The following is a 17,752-nucleotide window of genomic DNA, read 5'->3' as shown; positions in this document are numbered from 1 at the left end:
TGCAGGCCAGGAAATAAGGCTTAGGTTATGTGTACACTACAGTTTATGTTGGCATAATTTATATGAATTAACCATCCTCCCCAGTGACATAAGTTACGCTGATATAAGTGCTTGTGGGCACAGCCCTATGTTGTCAGGAGAGCTCATGCCAACACAGCTTCTGCCATTTGTGGAAGTGGTTTAATTATACCAACAAGAGAGCTGTCTCCCATCAGCATAGAGCATCTTCACCAGATGTGCTGCAGCGGCACAGCTGCAGCACTGTACGTCTAGACCTGGTTTTAGCCTCAAAGTGTCATAATCTGGTCCATGGTTCCTCCCTTGCTCTTGGGAAGGTGTGGGAGGGAAGTCATATGTGCCAGCCTGACACGGATTACTGCCCCTGTGTGCTAACCTAGCTGCACTGGCTGGTATGTTGTAATAGGAGGAGCCAAGGCTCCATCTGCTCCCTGCCCATCTGGGAGGGAGGGAGAGCAGGGACTCTGCGGAGGTTGCTTTCCCTCCCATGTCACAATTTATCATGGGGGGAGAACAGGGGCACCTTAATCTCAATTCTTCCTCAGCAGGGGCGCTTAGAGTGACTGACAGTCTCACTCTGCATTATTAAAACATGCTTCTTTTGGGTATTTTGATCCAGACCGATGCTCTTACAAAAGTGAGTTCTCTGTGATGTTGCCTGTGCTGGGGGGAACAGCAGTTCATGCAATACAGTAATAAGGCGTCCCAGCAGCTGTTCACATTACAGGTGCAAAGACATTGAAAGTATTTCCATGGATAACAACCCTCCCCTGAGGAATTAGGAAGTATTTGAAGTATTTGATATTTCTCCAGAAGTCACATATTTACAAAGTTTGATACTGACATCAGCAGCTTGGTAATTTTAGAGAAAGGAAATACCTGACACTGGTGGATTCATCAATTTTGAGTAGGGGTGTGGGGGCGGGATTGCATGGCCTTTTCCTATTTTAATCCTTTGATGTTGTGAGCCAGTCTACCCAGGTAGTCCTGTTTGCAGCCTCATCTTCATTGCAGTCAAACATTCTCTTCTACAAAGTTTAAATCCAAAGGTTCTCTCTTCTCACTTGAATGCTTGTAACTTTCTTCCTTGCTTCAGATCTCTGTATATCATATTTTCAGAAGGAATCAGACTTATAGTTGATACCATGTGGAGAATAAAATCCTCTTTTATTATGATTTTAAATAAAAAATAGCTGCCGTGGTGTTTTCGAGATGATGCCAATCTCGTGTTTGGCTGCTGATGTTTCAAGGGAACCAAGTTATCAGTTAGTCATAGTGTTTTGCTAAAATCAAACCGATCTGTGGATTGAGAGGCAAATATGTTCCCGCATTAAACCTGCTTTTGGGAATGGACTCTCCACAGGCACTAAGCAGTTGAAATAGTAAGGAAAGAGATCAGCTGCAAAATATTTTGCAAGAATTGTTTCTATTATTAACTATTATTATTTCATTTGTTTGTTTGTTTTGTGGTAGTGCCTAGGACTCCTCATCATGGTCTAGGACCTCATTCTTTTGGGCACTGTACAAATGCAGAACAAAAAGATGGCCTCTGCCCCAAAGAGCATATAATTAAGTTGTGCTGTTTTAATTAAAATTGGTTTAAATATTGACCTTCATGGCCACATGTATGTCAGTTTACAAATAGCCGATGCAAGCTAAATTGCCATAAGCCAGTTGTAAACTCATATAAGCCTGGTCACACAGGTTTGGGCTGGTTTAACTGAACAGGTTTTTAACGGAGTTGGTCAAAGGTCAAAATTTCTGTACCACAGAAATTTCAAAATTCTGAAAAAAATTCACTCTGTTTCAGGGGAAAAAAAGTATAAATTTCTAAGTTTCCCATGGAAAGGAAAATCTGGGGGGGGGAACTGAAATAATCGAAATGTTTCATTTTGGAAATTTTGGAACAAAATTGAGTTTGGGAGCCCGAGCTCCAAGGTTCCCTGCTGAGCCCTGCCTCCAAGCTCTCTGAAGCTGTGGCAGCCGTGAGGGATCTGGGAGCTTGGAAGCCAAGCTCCTAGTCCCTGTGTGACAGGGAACAAGAAGCTCTGGGAGCTCCAGCTTGAGGCCAGGTTCTCAGGGCTTCCAGACTGCTGGCTGGCAGGCAAGGTGGAGGTCTCACTGCCTGTGTTTCAGTGGAAATTCGCTGAAACTGATAAATTTCTGCAAAACATTTCGGTTCCACTGAATTGACATTTTCTGATGGAGAAACTGTTTTGTTGGAAAGTTCCTTTACATAAGTGCAAAGTGTGTGTAAAATTCTACCAAACTAGAACGGCACATTTTGTACCCAATTTGCACTAGCATATAAGGCTAAGCCAGATGCAAGGCAACGCCCTGGTTCAACTGAGCTTTGTCTAAAATAGTGTTTAAAAGTACTATACAGTATGTTATTAAATCCTGTTAGCTGCTGTTTTGAGCTTATTTAACCCATTCTTAAGCTTTAGTCAAGACAAACAGCAGGTCTGCTCTAGAAGTGCTACATCGGTACAGCTGCAGCACATCTGGTGAAGATGCTCTATGCTGATGGGAGAGCGCTCTGACGTCGGCATAATTATTCCACGTCTGCAAGAGGCGGAAGCTATGTCAATGGGAGAGCGTCTCCCACCAACATAGTGCCGGTGTGGACAGCACTTAGGTTGCTGTAACTTGCGTCACTCAGAGGGGTGTCTTTTTCATACCCCAGAGCGACAAAAGTTAGATTGATGTAAGCAGTAGTTTAGACCTGCCCAAAGCAAGTTTCCCCGCCCCCCAGGACTTAGTTTGACCTGCTAGCACATGATAAAGTACAACTTGCTTGTCTTGACTAAGGTTTTAGAAAGTGTTAGATCAAGCCAGCTAACATGATCTAACATCACCCCTTTAAATCTAGACAAATCCTTAGGAATAGTTGAAGTCTCTAGTGTAGACTTTTAAAGCACTTGGAGATGCTGAGATGGAAAATACAAAGTAGTATCACAATTTGGATAACTGCCAGGGAACTGATTCAATGCAATTCGTTTCAATGACTGTGTAAAATCGATAAAAGCCACACCTGTCTAGTTACCTGGTAATGTCTGTTCCAGCGGCGTCTGGGTAAGAAATTGGTATTTGCTGACGTAAATATCTGACTGTACAGTCTTTGTTCACTTGGGCCTTAATCATGAGCAATCCTGCAAACTCACACAGGGAACCGGGGTGGGTGGGGATTAAGGACAAAAGAGAACTTACCCGCATCACTGGATCCTGCATAGGTTAGGGAGAGTAGTGGCTGCTGGGCTCCCTCTACCTTCACTAGGAGCCAACTGCACACTGGAGCCAGTGCAGAGGTAGAAGTAATCTGCATCAGCAGAAGGGCAAGCACAATTAATTTCCCCCTGGGGTAACAGGGAAAGAAGAACCAGATTGTGACTCTGAGGGTATGTCTTCACTTATAATGCTACAGCAGCACAGCTGCAGCACTGTAGCGCTTCAGTGTAGACACTACCTATGCTGACGGGAGGAGTTCTCCCATCGCTGTCCTGCTCTTGGGGCAACACAGGTACCTGTTGCTATTACTCAGATTGGACTGGGTACAATTCAGTCTTCCAGGTTGCTTCTAATAGCTGCTACACTACTCAAAACGTCTACACTTTTATGGTGTCTTTCACTTGTGTATCCTAAAATACTTTCAGATTCTAAAGGGAAACTTGATTTCTGGATAAGAGCATAAGATTAGGACTCAGGAGACCTGGGTTCTATTCCTGACTCTACCACAGGTATGCTGGGTCACTTTACCTCTCTGTGCCTAGGTTTCTCCTTCTGTAAAATGAGGATAATGATGCTGATCTTCTTTGTAAAGTGCTTTCAGAGCTACCGATGTAAGATGCTGTTTGTTTTTGTTTAAACTATTGAACTCCGATGGCTAATAAACATGTTGGAGAAAGATTTTATTGAGCATTCATCACTCACACCCTTCATTTAAGGTGTGAGAGCTCTCATTACACATCCTCTTAAACCTCTGGTTCCTTCAGCAAACCCAGAGAATACTGCACTTATAAACTTGATATTTCTAAACTAAAAAACAAGCAAGCTTCTACACCCTCTTTTTTTTTAAAAAAAAAACCCAACAAAATATACCTCCATAAACCTCTCAGGCCACCTATGCCCACCTTAAAGAGGAAAGAGTATAAGCCCAATTTAAAAATAAATGCTTTACAGATCACCTTTCAACACAAACTTGACAACATTTAGGCAGGCTGCTGGTGTGCTAAGACCACTGCCTACCATGCTGACCAACATAGTCTCATTGTTTCCTTGCACTCCCCCGTCTGTCTATCCATCTGTTGTTGCTTGCCTTGTATTTACATTGCAAACTCTTTGGGGCAGGGAATGTCTTATTGTTCTGTTTGTACAGTGTGTAATGCAGTGGGGTCCTGGTCCATGACTCATAGGCTCTGCAGTAATACAAATGACCATAATGATAATATTTTAATTCTAACAACTAACTCTAACACAATTAAACTTTCTGAAAATATATACAGGCAAGTCTCATCTTACGCAGGGGTTCTGTTCCATGGTTAGCACGTAAAGCGAAAACTGCGTATAGTCAAAATTACATTGAGTTGAATGACGGGTGGAATTGCCCGCACTACAAGTACAGTATTAAAATTATTTTTCTCTCTTTTTTTTTTTGCCGACCGCATAAAGCTGAAATTGCGCATGTTAAATGTGCGTAAGATGCGACAGACCTGTATTAACACTGGTCCAATTCCTGAGATCCTTACTGCATATTTGATTCATTTTTTTTGTTTGGTTCTTACTCAGGGAGACACTCACTGCAGTCATTAGAAGCTTATCTGAATTAGGACCTCAGGTTCCTTATCAACTTTTTTCAAGAAAACCAGTATTTTGGGCTTAATCTACTGGCTCACGTTTCTTTAGCTAATTGAGCTTCCTCCCACTTCTCTATGGAAGGTAATGGACGTATAGGGATTGTTTCATTCACTCCTGAAGTGCAGTCATTCTAGGGCAGCACACAGCAGCCGTTAAACCGTGGACAACAACACTTAACATCAGGTTAGGCCAAGGAGTAAACGTGACTCGGATCCAGTTCCTATTGAAGTCAATGAGAGAGTTTTCTATTGATTTCAATGAGTGTTGGATCAGGCCCAACTAGTGTATTGTAATGAAACTGAAGATGGTATTTTAAGTAAGCAGAATATAATTAACTTCCTTGACTTGGATTTTGGCCAGAACACCAGGGACAACCCCTCTTCTTTTACCAGCTTGAAAATGTCTTAATGCTATGTACATTGATGAGATTTAAAGTAATTAATACCTTAATAGTAAATATCTCCCAGCACATTATATTCCTATGAGTCTCTGATAGTCAGAATGATCTCTTAATTGGAACACTTCTGATATCACCAGGGACTGTACTGGTAAACTACAGCATGTAGGTTGCAATTCCTCAGATTGGTCATTTCTGTTGCTGTAGTAGAAAAGAGGACGTGTGGGAGGAAGAGGCCAGGTTTCAGGGAGAGTGACTGACTATGGGGACTTTTAAATAAATAAAAGAAAATTTAGGCATTGCAATCTTTGCTGTGATTTGTATAATATCTGGGTTGCTGTGTGAAAGGGGTGGGCTGAGTAATTGCTGAAACGTTTACAACATTCCCACTTAACTGAAAAGAAGTGACACATTAGTGTCGTTTGCAGAATTGTTCAAGCACTGGAAAACAGAATTAGTGTAGGCAGGGGATTCCCATTCTATGATCCGGACTGTTGGTTGTCCACAGTGCATTTGCTGGTGGTCTCTTAGGAGAGCTAGTGAGTCACATGGTGCTAGCTCTTTCCTCCCATTGTTTCTAGCTACTAAATTGCATACACAAGAAGCTAAAAATACATTAAATGTGTTCCCAATATCACTACTTCGTAGCAGCAGTAACCACAAGGATACTTTTTTTTTTGCCAGTGGGATGGGAAGTGATCTGTGCAATTGCAAATGGAAGGTGGTCCCTGGAATGGTGAGCAAGCGAGGAGGTGGTCCACACAATGCTGAATGGGGGATGATCCCCAGGATGGTGAATGAAATGGAGAGGCGGTCCCTGTGATGCTCAGTGGAACGGGGTTTTGGGGGGGGGTTGGGCCCCATGATGGTGAGTGCGAGAGGAAGTGGTCCACAAGACTGTCGAGTAGGGTTTGGGCTACATTATGAAAAAAGTCTGACAAGGTTAGGTGTAAGAGGATTTCAAGACCACTTTTGCTATTTTTTCACAGCAATTTTTTTATACACTGACTCTGTGTGAGTTTGGGATACAGAGAAGTAAGAGACCTTTTGCTTGTAAAGCTGGAAACTTGTAACTATGCCATGTTGTCATGGTACCTAACTGAGAATGTAAGATACTTCGCGACATGGAACATGCAATCACCCTTTCACCAGACATCCACTTGAGAAGAGAGGACCTTTTATGTATTGTGTTTGGGTGCAGTGAGGATGTGGTTACAAACAGAACTCTGGGAAGGCTGGCTCCAGATATCAAAGGGTTAAAAACAAAACAAAAATTTTTAGAATCACTTGAGGGGGGAGAAATGAATATAACAACATATAACATTTAATAAAACATCTCTCATTATCAGTTAGGAAGCCCTTAAAACATTGGTGCAAGAGACAGAGGTTAACACTAAGGCCATGATAAAACCACTGTGCAGTTAAGAACTTCTTATTTTTTATTTGTATTTTTAAAACTGTAAATTCCTTTCACAATCTCCAAGTCAGGTATCCAGGAAGAATCTTGCAAAACAAAAAATATACATAGTGACTCCTAGGTTAACACTGCCACCTACTGGAATAGTGTATAACATAAGGACTTGGATGTTACCAAATTGGAATACGGAATATACATCATTACATAGCATAAGATGTAGAATCCTATAGTTACTTAAAAGTCTTCCACACCCAGGTACTGGATCTTGAATGGTATGTAGCTGTAAAGAGGAAGAAAAGGTGTCTAGCACTAGTCAGAAGAACAGCCAGAAAAAACCTTTAGTGTATTGAGTTGAGTAGAGCTGGGCAGGAATCAGTTTTCTATTTTGTGGGAAATTCCAGGAGTGTGAAATTTTTTTCTGTTCCTGAATGGAATAGAAACAAAAATTGTGAAATTATCTGCGGGATGAAATTCTGATTTTAGTTTTGGTCAATAGAAATTTTTTGTTTTGATAAAATCAAAACATTTTGTTCCCGTTTCAGTATTTAAATTTTTTTAAATTTGATTATAAAATAAATTTCAAACCAAAAATCATTGAGAAATGAAAAATTGAAACATTCCATTCTGAAAATGTCTAGATATTATGTTTTGACATTATCAAAATTCTTCATTTATATATTTTTTTTCTAAAATGAAAATTCATCAGAATCAACACTTGTTTCTGGCAAACTTTTTGCTCTTGAGGAATCAGCATTTTCTGATGAAAAAACATTCAGTCAGAAAATTTGTGACCCATTGTAGATGTCAGGTTAGCTAAGTGCTGGAAAAAGTCTGGAGTTCCCTTCTCTCATTATGATTCCCCTCATTATGATTTGGACACCAGAGTGGAAAAAAAAGGCTAGCAAGGCTCTATCAGTGGAAGTTAGCAGGATGTGGGCCTCATTTTCTTGAGAGTTAGCTGTGTGAGCAAAGCCTCACTACAGCTGGGATTCAGAGGGGAAGCTGCACTTCCTTCCGCAAAGGTTCTAGTTGGGGCTGGAAAGAGCTGTTTTGCTAGAGAGGGTACTGCTATAAAAGCATGGTCCTATAATCTAAAAATTACATAAAGTTCTGCTTGAATCCAAGGTAAGCTCCAGTGGTACAAATAGTTGCCTTCCTTGTCTGCACTTGGAGTTTACACCAGTGCAGCTGCTGGCCATTGAGTGCTGGAATCAAGGCAAATCCACAATATAGACAAGGCTGTATGGCAGCTATGGATGAACAGGAAGATGTGACTCTTGGAGATATTGATATTCCAGAGGAATTTGGCACTGTAGGGAATGCTCTGGCATTCCACTGCCACATTCCATCATTACTACACAGAAGTTCCATTTAGGACCTGCAGCAAAGTGGCTAACCACCTTTCTTTTTAAACATGACGTACAAGATACATATTTGTTTTTAAATGGATCTGGATTTATTTTCTCCAGTTCTGCTGTTATATTTATGGGTGTTAACAAAATAATTAGAGGTGGAAAAGAATCACCTGTTTGTGATCTGGATCCAAACTTCCCTGAAGTTTGGGGATGATTGAATTTGATGTCCCCTTTCTACTTATTAGAGAACAGCCCAAGCTGCAATGAAGAAATACAAGCTTCATGACAAGATTCCCCTCCCCCCCATTCATAGAATCAGTAATAAAACCTTGGTAGTCATTTATCTGATCTCTGCAAAGCAATAGAAAATCTATGTTGTAACTAGGGAGCTACTGACAGCCTCTTCATCTTTCACAACAGCCCCATTAATGGGTAAATTGGTTCTGCTTTGATTTTTAATTGGCTACAAACAATAGTGTCTCCAGCTAATTGATTCAAGCCTGAACTTTTTCTGCAACATTAAGATCAGTTTGGATGTCTTCATTTTTAATACTTACTTTTTCTGTTGGCTTCACTTTCTGGCATTCAGAATGGGAAATAGCTGGGGTTTAACTTCAATAAATTGAGATGAAAGAGTACAGGGAACTTGTGTGCAGTGTTTCCTAGCCTGAAATAACAAGGACTGCAACAGCCACTGCTGTTTCCATTTCAGAGATGGTTAGAGAGAGGGAGGGAGGAAAGTTATTGGCATCATGTGATTGATGTGGGGACAAAGGACCTGATCCTGCACATATGCACAGGATATGACTAGTCCCATTGAAGGCAAAGTTAAGCACTTATGTTTTTGCAGGACTGGGATCTAGCTTAGTAGTGAGAGGACAGAAGAATCCTTAATATGGATCAAACAGAGCCAGCTGCATTGTGACTAAAGCATATCAAGCATTAAATAATTAAACCCTATAGATCAGTGATTTTCAACCTTTTTTCATTGCAGACACCTAACAAATTTTGAATGGAGGTGCAGATCCCTTTGGAAATCTTAGACATAGTCTGCGGACCCCCAGGGATCCATGGACCACAGGTTGAAAACCGCTGCTATGTGTGCACCATTCCCCACCACTTGTTCCCCCAAAAGATCCCAGAATTTTTCAGGCTGACAGCTCTCAGCATGATAAAGGGAGGGCAGGGAGGGAAAACAAGTGACAATCTAGTCTTGGAAGGGATGGAGAACATTCAATATTAAATACAAGTGTTTAAATACTAAATAAGGAAGAAACCATCAGCGCATTGAGAAGCAATAGGCCCACCTTGTCTCTCTACTAACTCCAGCTGTAAAATTTACCATAAGAAAGCTAGTAAATGGGAGCCACGCAAGCAAACAAAAGACACAGGGTTACTGGAAAATATTTGTTTTGGCTCTCAGCAGAGCCATTCTCGTGATCAAACCCTCGGGAAGTTGAGCCCCTTTCTGGTTGTTTCACACTCAGCGTCATGCTGTCCTGTGGTTAGATTGATGGTGGCAGAGCAGAGTGAGGAGAATGGGAAGAGGAGGAAAAAAGAAAAGCCCATGGGTGGCTACTCAACGTGTGAGTCAGTAATAACTGAATTTCTGAAACCAGCCACTATCATCTCACTCTAAAATAGCCTCAGGATTATTGTATAACCAGATAGTGGATACATTATGACAATGCCAAAGGATGTTTTACCATCTTGTATATTCATGAGTGGCTGACCAAATAGCAGTTGGGCCCTTACCAACAGAATACACTCCTTTGGAACAGGGGTGGCATTTGTCTCATGGTGAGCCCCTGCAGAGCTCAGTTCTTGGACCCCTACAAGTATTGACACTGGGTGGGCTTGCGTCCCTGCATCATCATGCTGGGCTGGGCTTGCGTTCATTTGTAACTCAGTTACCATATCAGGGGGCTGCCTCGGGGCCGCCAACGATTGCATGGGTTGCAGGTGCCTAATGCTGCCACTGTACTGGAAATCCATCTAAGCAAGAGCCTGGTCTCTTTTAGTGTGTCTTGTATGTCTGATCTCTTTCTTCAGGCTTTTTGGAGATGCTTGAAATCACCCTGGCAATTGTCTGCTGGCTGATACTAATTGCTTGTCTCCAATTCTTTCAGGCTAGTTAGTTTTGCATGTGGGAGGCCCTCAACTGGTGAAAATGTTATTTTCTCTTGATCCCAACAGTTTTCTAGTACCTGGGTCAACTTCTAATATTAGGTAATAGTAATGATGATGGATACCTTTTAGAAAAGGCTTGTAATAATGATCTTTCTATCCACCTCAAACACAAATGTCTTTTCTTTCATTTCATGGGTTTAAAACATATCACAAATGTGGCATTAACTTACTGTGTCTCCTTTGTTTCTTTTGTCATTGCCGTTCACATTTTACTTCTCTGTCAGTCCAGCATGGTCTTGTACCTCAGGCTTCACTGTGCTTCAGAATTTGTCCAATTTGTGTATAATTTTGATGACATTTCCTATAAAAACAAATTTTTCCAAAACATTTTTTTTCTGAATTTCCATTTTTTGGGAAATTTTGTAAAGATTTGTTTTTGGTCTAATTTGGAATGCCAAAATTTTCTGTGAGACAGTAATGCTGAGTTTTGACCAGCTCTGCTTACAAACTAAAGAAGACAAAACAGACAGATGGAGGGTTAGAGGAAGTGGAACAAACAATGGCTAAGATGGCCAAGTGGTGATGGTACAATGAGTCACATCTAAATAGTATAAAATCTTGATGACACAATGTTTTGTTTTTTAAACGATATGTATATAGAGATGGCCCCAAATTGCCCAACAGCCATGCTGTGATATTAATTATAAGCCTCACTTTAGCGGGGGGTGGGAGGGTCTTCAGGAAGTTGAGACAAATTTGTAACCCTTGCAAAACAATTCATGTGGGCCCCTCTCAGCAGAACCCAAGAGACATTGTATAACCTCCTCCAGCCAGCTCTGTCATGCCATGCAGGGGAAGGTTTTGCATCTGTAGCATTGGGGGCAAGTACTATTTAATTATTTATTTTTGCAAAATAGATGAAAATCAACTGTGATGGAAAGGGCACCCCAAGTCCTCTGCACCACTTACTTCCTGCACAGGTAACTGTTGGTGTAGCAGTAGGGGAGCCCTTTACACAGATCCAGTGGCCCCAATACCCTATGCAGTTGACACAGAGGGGTGGTGACTGCTCTTCCAGCCATTGCCCTACTCGTATTTCAAATGGGAGTAGGTCAAAGTGCACCAAGGAACTTCTGGTGTGTGGTAGCAGGGTCCACACAGCCAGTTAGTGTATGAACTCCCGTACACTAAAGATACACTCCCCAGTTTGTCACGCATTAACTTGCCATCTAGACAAGACCTTTGTGTCCTTTAGTCCTTAGCTTTGTGTGCTGGGCTAGTCTTCGAAGTGCAGACACACTCTCTGAAGTCCTTCTGTTGCTTTGGGGCTCCCAACTGGAATGTGCTTTACAACATTGGAGGCATGGAAATCCCACATCCACATCATCTATTCATTTTATGCATTTGTAATGTGCCAACCACAGTGTCATCCAGGCCCCCAGTCCTGCAGGAGCACATGTGGTTGGACCTTTGTGTTACATGGAGCCCCTTTCAGTTCAGTGAGGCTCTGCACAGGCACAGGTTTGCTCCCATGCAGTTCCTTAAAAGAGTGGGGCCTAGGTGCCACATGGATCCTTCATCAGGAAGATGGGTGTGCTATTCTGTTGCAATGAGAGCTGGGTGGTGTATAGGACTAGGATGAAGATAACTTCATGTTTTAATTTGCCATTATCCTGATTCAGACCCTTCTGAGGTCTCCCCCACCACTGTGTCCCAGAGAACCAATGAAAGAATAAAATGGAGCAGCCAGAGCCTTCTTTAGAGACACACTCAAGAGTCTAAAAAGGATCCTTAAAAATACATGCACTCATTTTGAGAAAAGAATAGCACCTTTGAAGACAACAGAAGACTACACAAATCCCCAAAGTTGTTTCCAACCCACACAGTTCCTTCAGGGAAGTCTTTGAGCACAGAATCTAGCATCGATTTCATTTCTGCCTCCTCCTGGCTTCCAGGAGAGCTGATTGGGAAGTTCACAGGTCCTTGTTTCTGTGAAAGCATCCTTCCTCCTCTCTAGAGCTGTGAATCACTGGAGGATGTGCTCTCACACTAACACAGCCCAGGTATAATCAGAACTTGTTTGTTGCTATGGTAGCTTTATTTAGCTTTTTAAGGCTATTTTGGAAAGACAAATGCTGTAATTGCTAAATCTGTTCTAATTCAGGCATCACAGTGTGGCTGCGCCCCACACCTTCTTGGGACATGAAGGGGTTAACATGCTATACTGGGACCAGAGAAGACAAAAATCCCTGTCCTGCAGAAACTGCTCAAACTGCCAAGCCTGGAGGGGCCCAGCTGAGGCTGATTATGAACAGGAAATAAAAGGAGAAGCTGGGTTAAGCCAAGGGGCTTCTCAGGATGAAGGGACTGAGCCACTTTTTAATCTGGAAGCAGATGCAGCTATGGGCTGCTAAGCTGTGGAGCAGGGTTCGCAAGGGAAGCCTCTTAGTTCTTAGATAGCAAATAACTGAGCAAAGGGTTCGAGTACACCACCAGGAATAAAATGTGTTTCCAGTTTTATTTGGGGAGTAAGAACTTGGGTTTATTTTTAGTCATTTACATAATTCTCTCTGACAGCAAGAGACAAGCAGTGTTTGTGCGGAAACCAAGGACTGTTCAGCTGGTCTTGGTGTGATATACTGGCTTTATGTATGTGTATTTGTGTGAGATCCTCTAGTAGCTGGTCCATCAAGAGGCTAAGGGTATATATACACAGCAATTAAATACCCCTGGCTGGCCCAAGTTGGGGCTTGTGCTGTGGGGCTGTAAAATTGCAGTGTAGACATTCTGGCTCGGATTGGAACTCGAACTCTGGAGACTCTGCAAGGGGGAAAGTCCCAGAGCCCAGGCTCCAGCTGAAGCTCCAGGCTCCAGCCTGAGCCCCGTGAGCACAAGTCAGCTGACATGGACCAGCCGTGCCTGGTGTTTTATTGCAGTGTAAACATATCTTAAGGGACCTGCTACAGTTAACACCAAAGGGAGATCTATTTTAGCTCAGGCAATAGAAGTCTGATTTCCGGAGATGAGATTGTGTTGCTCGGATGTGTAGTTTATTGCGTAACTGATTGTCCACAGCACACAGGTAGTACCACACCTTAAGTAAGAGATGACCAGTTTATTTATTTCTCCGGTAATGGAAATTTTTGGAGGTATGCTTCTGGATTGAAGAAGCCCGGGCAATGTCTAGGTCATAGGAGACACCTATTTTAGTTGGAGGTATTTCAACTAGCGAAGGCCCTTGGGATTGTTTTTCATCTGGTATGGTTGGTTGGTTGAAGGCAAGGCCATCCAATAGGATTTTAGCAGCAAGGTTTGTCATGGAAGCGAGCTGGACATAGGGAACATTTCCGTGTGCTACTAACACTGCTAGATGCAATTTTGATGGTTTCTTCTCCATGTCAGTTTGTTCTGACTTTTGTAACCATGTAGGAGTTTTGTAGAGAGGGCTTAAATTTAGGGGGGAAAACCTATAAATACAACTCTTTCTGTGAGAGACATGGTGGGTGAGGTAATATCGTTTATTGGACCAACTTCTGGTAGAAGGTACAAGCTTTGGAACTTTTTTTGTATCCATTTTTGTGATACCTTCTTCTGGGCAGGTTACAAAAAGTTAAAGTCAGTCTCCATGGTGGCTTTTCCACAACATAGTCATTGTGTGCACATCCACATGCACCATGCTGCCTAACTGTTTGTATGTGGGCTGATATCCCATACTTCCTCAGAGGTCTACCCGGTATAGCTTTATTGTCGCTGAGCACAGCTGTGACTCATTGAGTTAACTAACATAATGCTGAGTACTGTTTAGCAGGCAACTAGGATAAACTGTGTTCAACATAGCGTCAGCTAATTATGTTTAAACCCTGATCAGAACAAGGTTTAATCACAATTAGCTGTCAGTATGTTGAATGTTTTGTCCGAGTTTATACTTTGCCCGTTAATTTGTGTTGAGCACTGTCAGTTAACATGGTTATTCACAACTATATTCAGTCATGGTAAAACTTCACAGTGTAGATCAGGTCCCTGAAACTTGAACACAGTTGGTGAAACTGGGTTTAACAGGTCCACCGCATGGATAGGAAATGGAGGACCATCTCGGAACACAATGGTTATTTATCAGGTGGGACTGTTAGTTCAGAGATGCATTCTTTTGATGAGATCTCGGGGCAACAGTTGGGGAATGGTTCTTTCTGAGAGAATTGAAGATGGCTTATATCTCTTATCCTGATATTTCTCTGCATTGTTAAAGCCAGGGAGAAGAGGATATTCAAGTCTCAAGCAAGAAATTGTAACTTTTTCTATGAGTTTTTTGCTTTACCTTTTGGGTGGACCTCAAAGGCAGAATACCTAAACAGAAAAAAGAACATAAAGGACTCTTTTTTTATATGACTTTATTGAGAAGCAGATGGACATAATAACATATAAGCAGGGTCGTTCACATGTCATTAAAAAGGACGTAAAAAACAAAAAAGCTAATCCAAAAAATCGAAGAGTGGAGTGCTGTTACTCCAGAGAACAGATATGACACAAGGATTGCTCAAATAGCAGGTGGAATACTTCTGTTCACATTCTTGGGTCTCTCTTTCATGGGTTTATTAAAAAGAGTCTACACAGAAAGTGCTGGGGATGTTCTATCCCCATTGAGCACTACAGGGCTACAGTGAGGTTATGCTGTAGCTTCTATAAAAGTATGTGGATGAATGCTGCAATTGGGATGTCTGAAGAGGCTTCCATATCATGTAGGCCTTTTCCCTACTTTCCTTATGTCTTCCTGAACATAAATAATTTGGTTTTCTTCACTGTTAATAAATGAGATGGTATCTGCAGCTTTTTGTGACATTATATTGTATTGATTGCAAATGTTAAGTGCATGTTGAGAGTTTAACTGTGGGGTGGGTGCCTTCCTGACCTTGATATTGTAATAGCCAATGTAAGACATTGGAAGCTTACTTTTTTTTTTTTAAATGGCTCTGTGCTAGGTACTGAACTGTACTGAATTTGGAAGGGATAATGTGAGGCACTCCCTCCTCCCCACCAGAGACTGAGTGCAATATAGTGGTTCCCAAGGCATATATTTCTAAGAGTAAGACCTGGGCAGTGCCAGTGCCCTCTTCTCCTAATGCAGTAATTGCAACTCCTCTCCTCTGGTATAATGTTGGCCTGTCTCTCATTTAGTTAAACTAAGGTTGCTCCAAATCCCATGTCATGTCAGACTGAGCAATCTGGGACAATCTAAGTCTATCATTGGATCCAGCATGTATAAAATGAGACAGACATTCGTTGCACCAAGTTCAGGTAGGAAAGGGTTCTGTGGTTGGAACTCCCTGCCTAGTGTTAATCACAAAAGCCATCGCTCTAGCAGGCATGCCCGTGTTTGGGAACCACTGTGCTAAGTCCCCTCCTGCCTCCAGTAGCCCAGGAAAAAAGGGCAGAGTTCAAGCACCAAGCTCTGATCTCCTCCTGCTAGACAGCTCACTGAGCAATGCCTGTTTCATTCAGTTCTGTAGTTAGTGGACTAGAAGGCTTTTGAGCGTTTAAAACTCTTGCTATTTTAAAGCAGTCATATATTATAGAAACAAAAACAAATGGAGTACAGTGAATGTCATAGGATAAATTACCTCTTGGGGGTCTAGTGACTTCTTAAAAACAATAGATTATAAACAAGAATAGCACCCGAACCTCTGAGTGGAATTATTTCCTTCAATATCACTGTAGATGTAGAATATAACTAACTTTCTTAGCTACAAAGCTTGCACTATTTTGGTGACCTGCCCCTTTAAATGAACTGTTTCTGATCGCTTCTTTGGTTTATATGGGGAAAAATTATTTATTTTTTATGGTAAAATCAGCACAAGCAACGGTGAGATGATCTCCATTATACAGCCTCACTGAAACTGTGTACTCTCCCTGTGTGAAACAAAAGCAAAACATTAGATTAGCGCACAAATAGTACAGAATTGCCTCGCTTCATAGGAGAGAGACCCCTTTTTCAATAAAATAGTTATGCCCCTCCTGAAAGCTCTTCCAGACAAATATGTTTCAATGGCAGTAAAAGGTGTGGCCCATTTTTCTTGCCAAATGTCCCTCTTCGTACATGTCAAATGTTGATAGCGCAGCAAATTCAAAATTAAAACATGTTGGTGAATGCTTCCATAGGGAAACAAAACTCTTTGATATTTAAAAATTCCTTTCAGGTCCATGCAGTTTTTTTTGTTTTTTTTGCTTTTTCTGAAACAATTGCACCTTGGCTTTTGTTATTAAGGCTTTCTCTTTACTTTGCAGCTGCTGTGTAATCAGAGTGGGAGAAATGTTCTTTTGACTGGGATTCATCCCACTCTAATCTTATTGTTCAAATATTGCACTATTATAACTTCAGATGAATTTTCACAGACGTTAACATATTAATTGGGTATTTTAAAAAAAAAGCATCATCTGTAGAAACACATGACACAGACACAGAACTTGCTGTATTTTAGTTCCAACAAAACAAGTGGAAACAATAACGCTTCCTTCTGGGGACAATTTCACATCAGCACTCTGCCCAATGTAGAAGAGAAACTATGCACGGTCTAAATGTGTAGACCTGGGCTTAGGGGACATGCTAATTTCATAGGTCAAAACATCTGTCTCCTCCTAACAATCAGAAGTATTGGGAAAGTCAGGTGGCTAAGCTCACTTAAGAGATTGAGAGGAGGACTTAATACAGAAATTTGTTTTAATTCTGGATTTTTGAGCCACATTTGGTCTCTCTGCAGAAACTGGGCAGGAAACCTACCAGAAGTGTGGAGGCACGGGGGAGCAGTGCTGCCTTTGGCCTCCACTCATAGAAACCTCTCTGGGTGTTCAGGGCTCTCTGGCTTTGAGGCGGCAGATGTGTGCATCTAGTAATTGATTGCTTTCCTGGGGATTCTCCTCTCTGTACCATGTGGATTTCTGCAACAGTAACTGGCCTCTTCCCCCTTGAACCTCTCTTTGGGGACAGTACAGTGTAGGTTCCGGAGGAGGCCTCATGACAACATGGCTCCTGAGTATATAGCCTTGTTTGTATTGGATTCCATAGGCGCCAACTCCGTGGGTGCTCCGGGGCTGAAGTACCCACGGGGAAAAATTGTCAGGGTGGGGCCAGGGGCGCGGGGCTGCGAGCACCCACCGGCGCCAGGGAAAATTGGCGCCTATGCTGGATTCCACTGAACAGAGTCTCTCAGAGACAACTCATATCTGCTGTGAGTGGTAGTGGACGGCAAAATTTAAAGGTTTGGCCACCCCCAAAATAGCTCGAGTCACTGCCCTCCTCCCCCTGATGCAGGTCCCTCCCCCCTTACTCTCAGCCTCCCTGCCTGGAAAGCAGCAGCCCCGCCCTGCGGCTCCCAGCTGTTGCTTCTGGCTCTCCCCGTGGGGCGCAGCTCATAGGCTCCAGCAGCTGCCATGCAGGGAGGGGGGCTCAGCCGCACCATGTAACAGAACGGGGCCGGCAAACCTTGGTAGAAATCTGGGGAGGCACATGACCCCGCATGCCTTCTCCCCATGCGTGTCGCCTCTGGACTCTCTTGAGATTGCTGATATTAGATCAATGTTTATAATGAT

At 42.3% G+C, this 17,752-nt stretch overlaps 1 protein-coding gene across 1 annotated transcript in view; it reads right to left on the bottom strand.

Annotated features, from left to right (window-relative positions):
- Positions 1-15,393: 15,393 nt before the first annotated feature.
- The window catches only part of LY86 (lymphocyte antigen 86), a 39,499-nt gene continuing 37,140 nt past the window's right edge, over positions 15,394-17,752 (bottom strand). Inside the window, exon 5 of the mRNA XM_034762263.1 lies at positions 15,394-16,075. Coding sequence (XP_034618154.1) covers positions 15,992-16,075 — 84 coding nt within the window. The 3' untranslated portion in view covers positions 15,394-15,991. The remainder of the gene's footprint in view (positions 16,076-17,752) is intronic.

The sequence above is a fragment of the Trachemys scripta genome, chromosome 2, assembly GCF_013100865.1.
Source record: "Trachemys scripta elegans isolate TJP31775 chromosome 2, CAS_Tse_1.0, whole genome shotgun sequence".
Taxonomy (NCBI): domain Eukaryota; kingdom Metazoa; phylum Chordata; order Testudines; family Emydidae; genus Trachemys; species Trachemys scripta.
The sequence above is the reverse complement of the archived record's forward strand: the minus strand, read 5'-3'. Positions and strand labels throughout refer to the sequence as shown.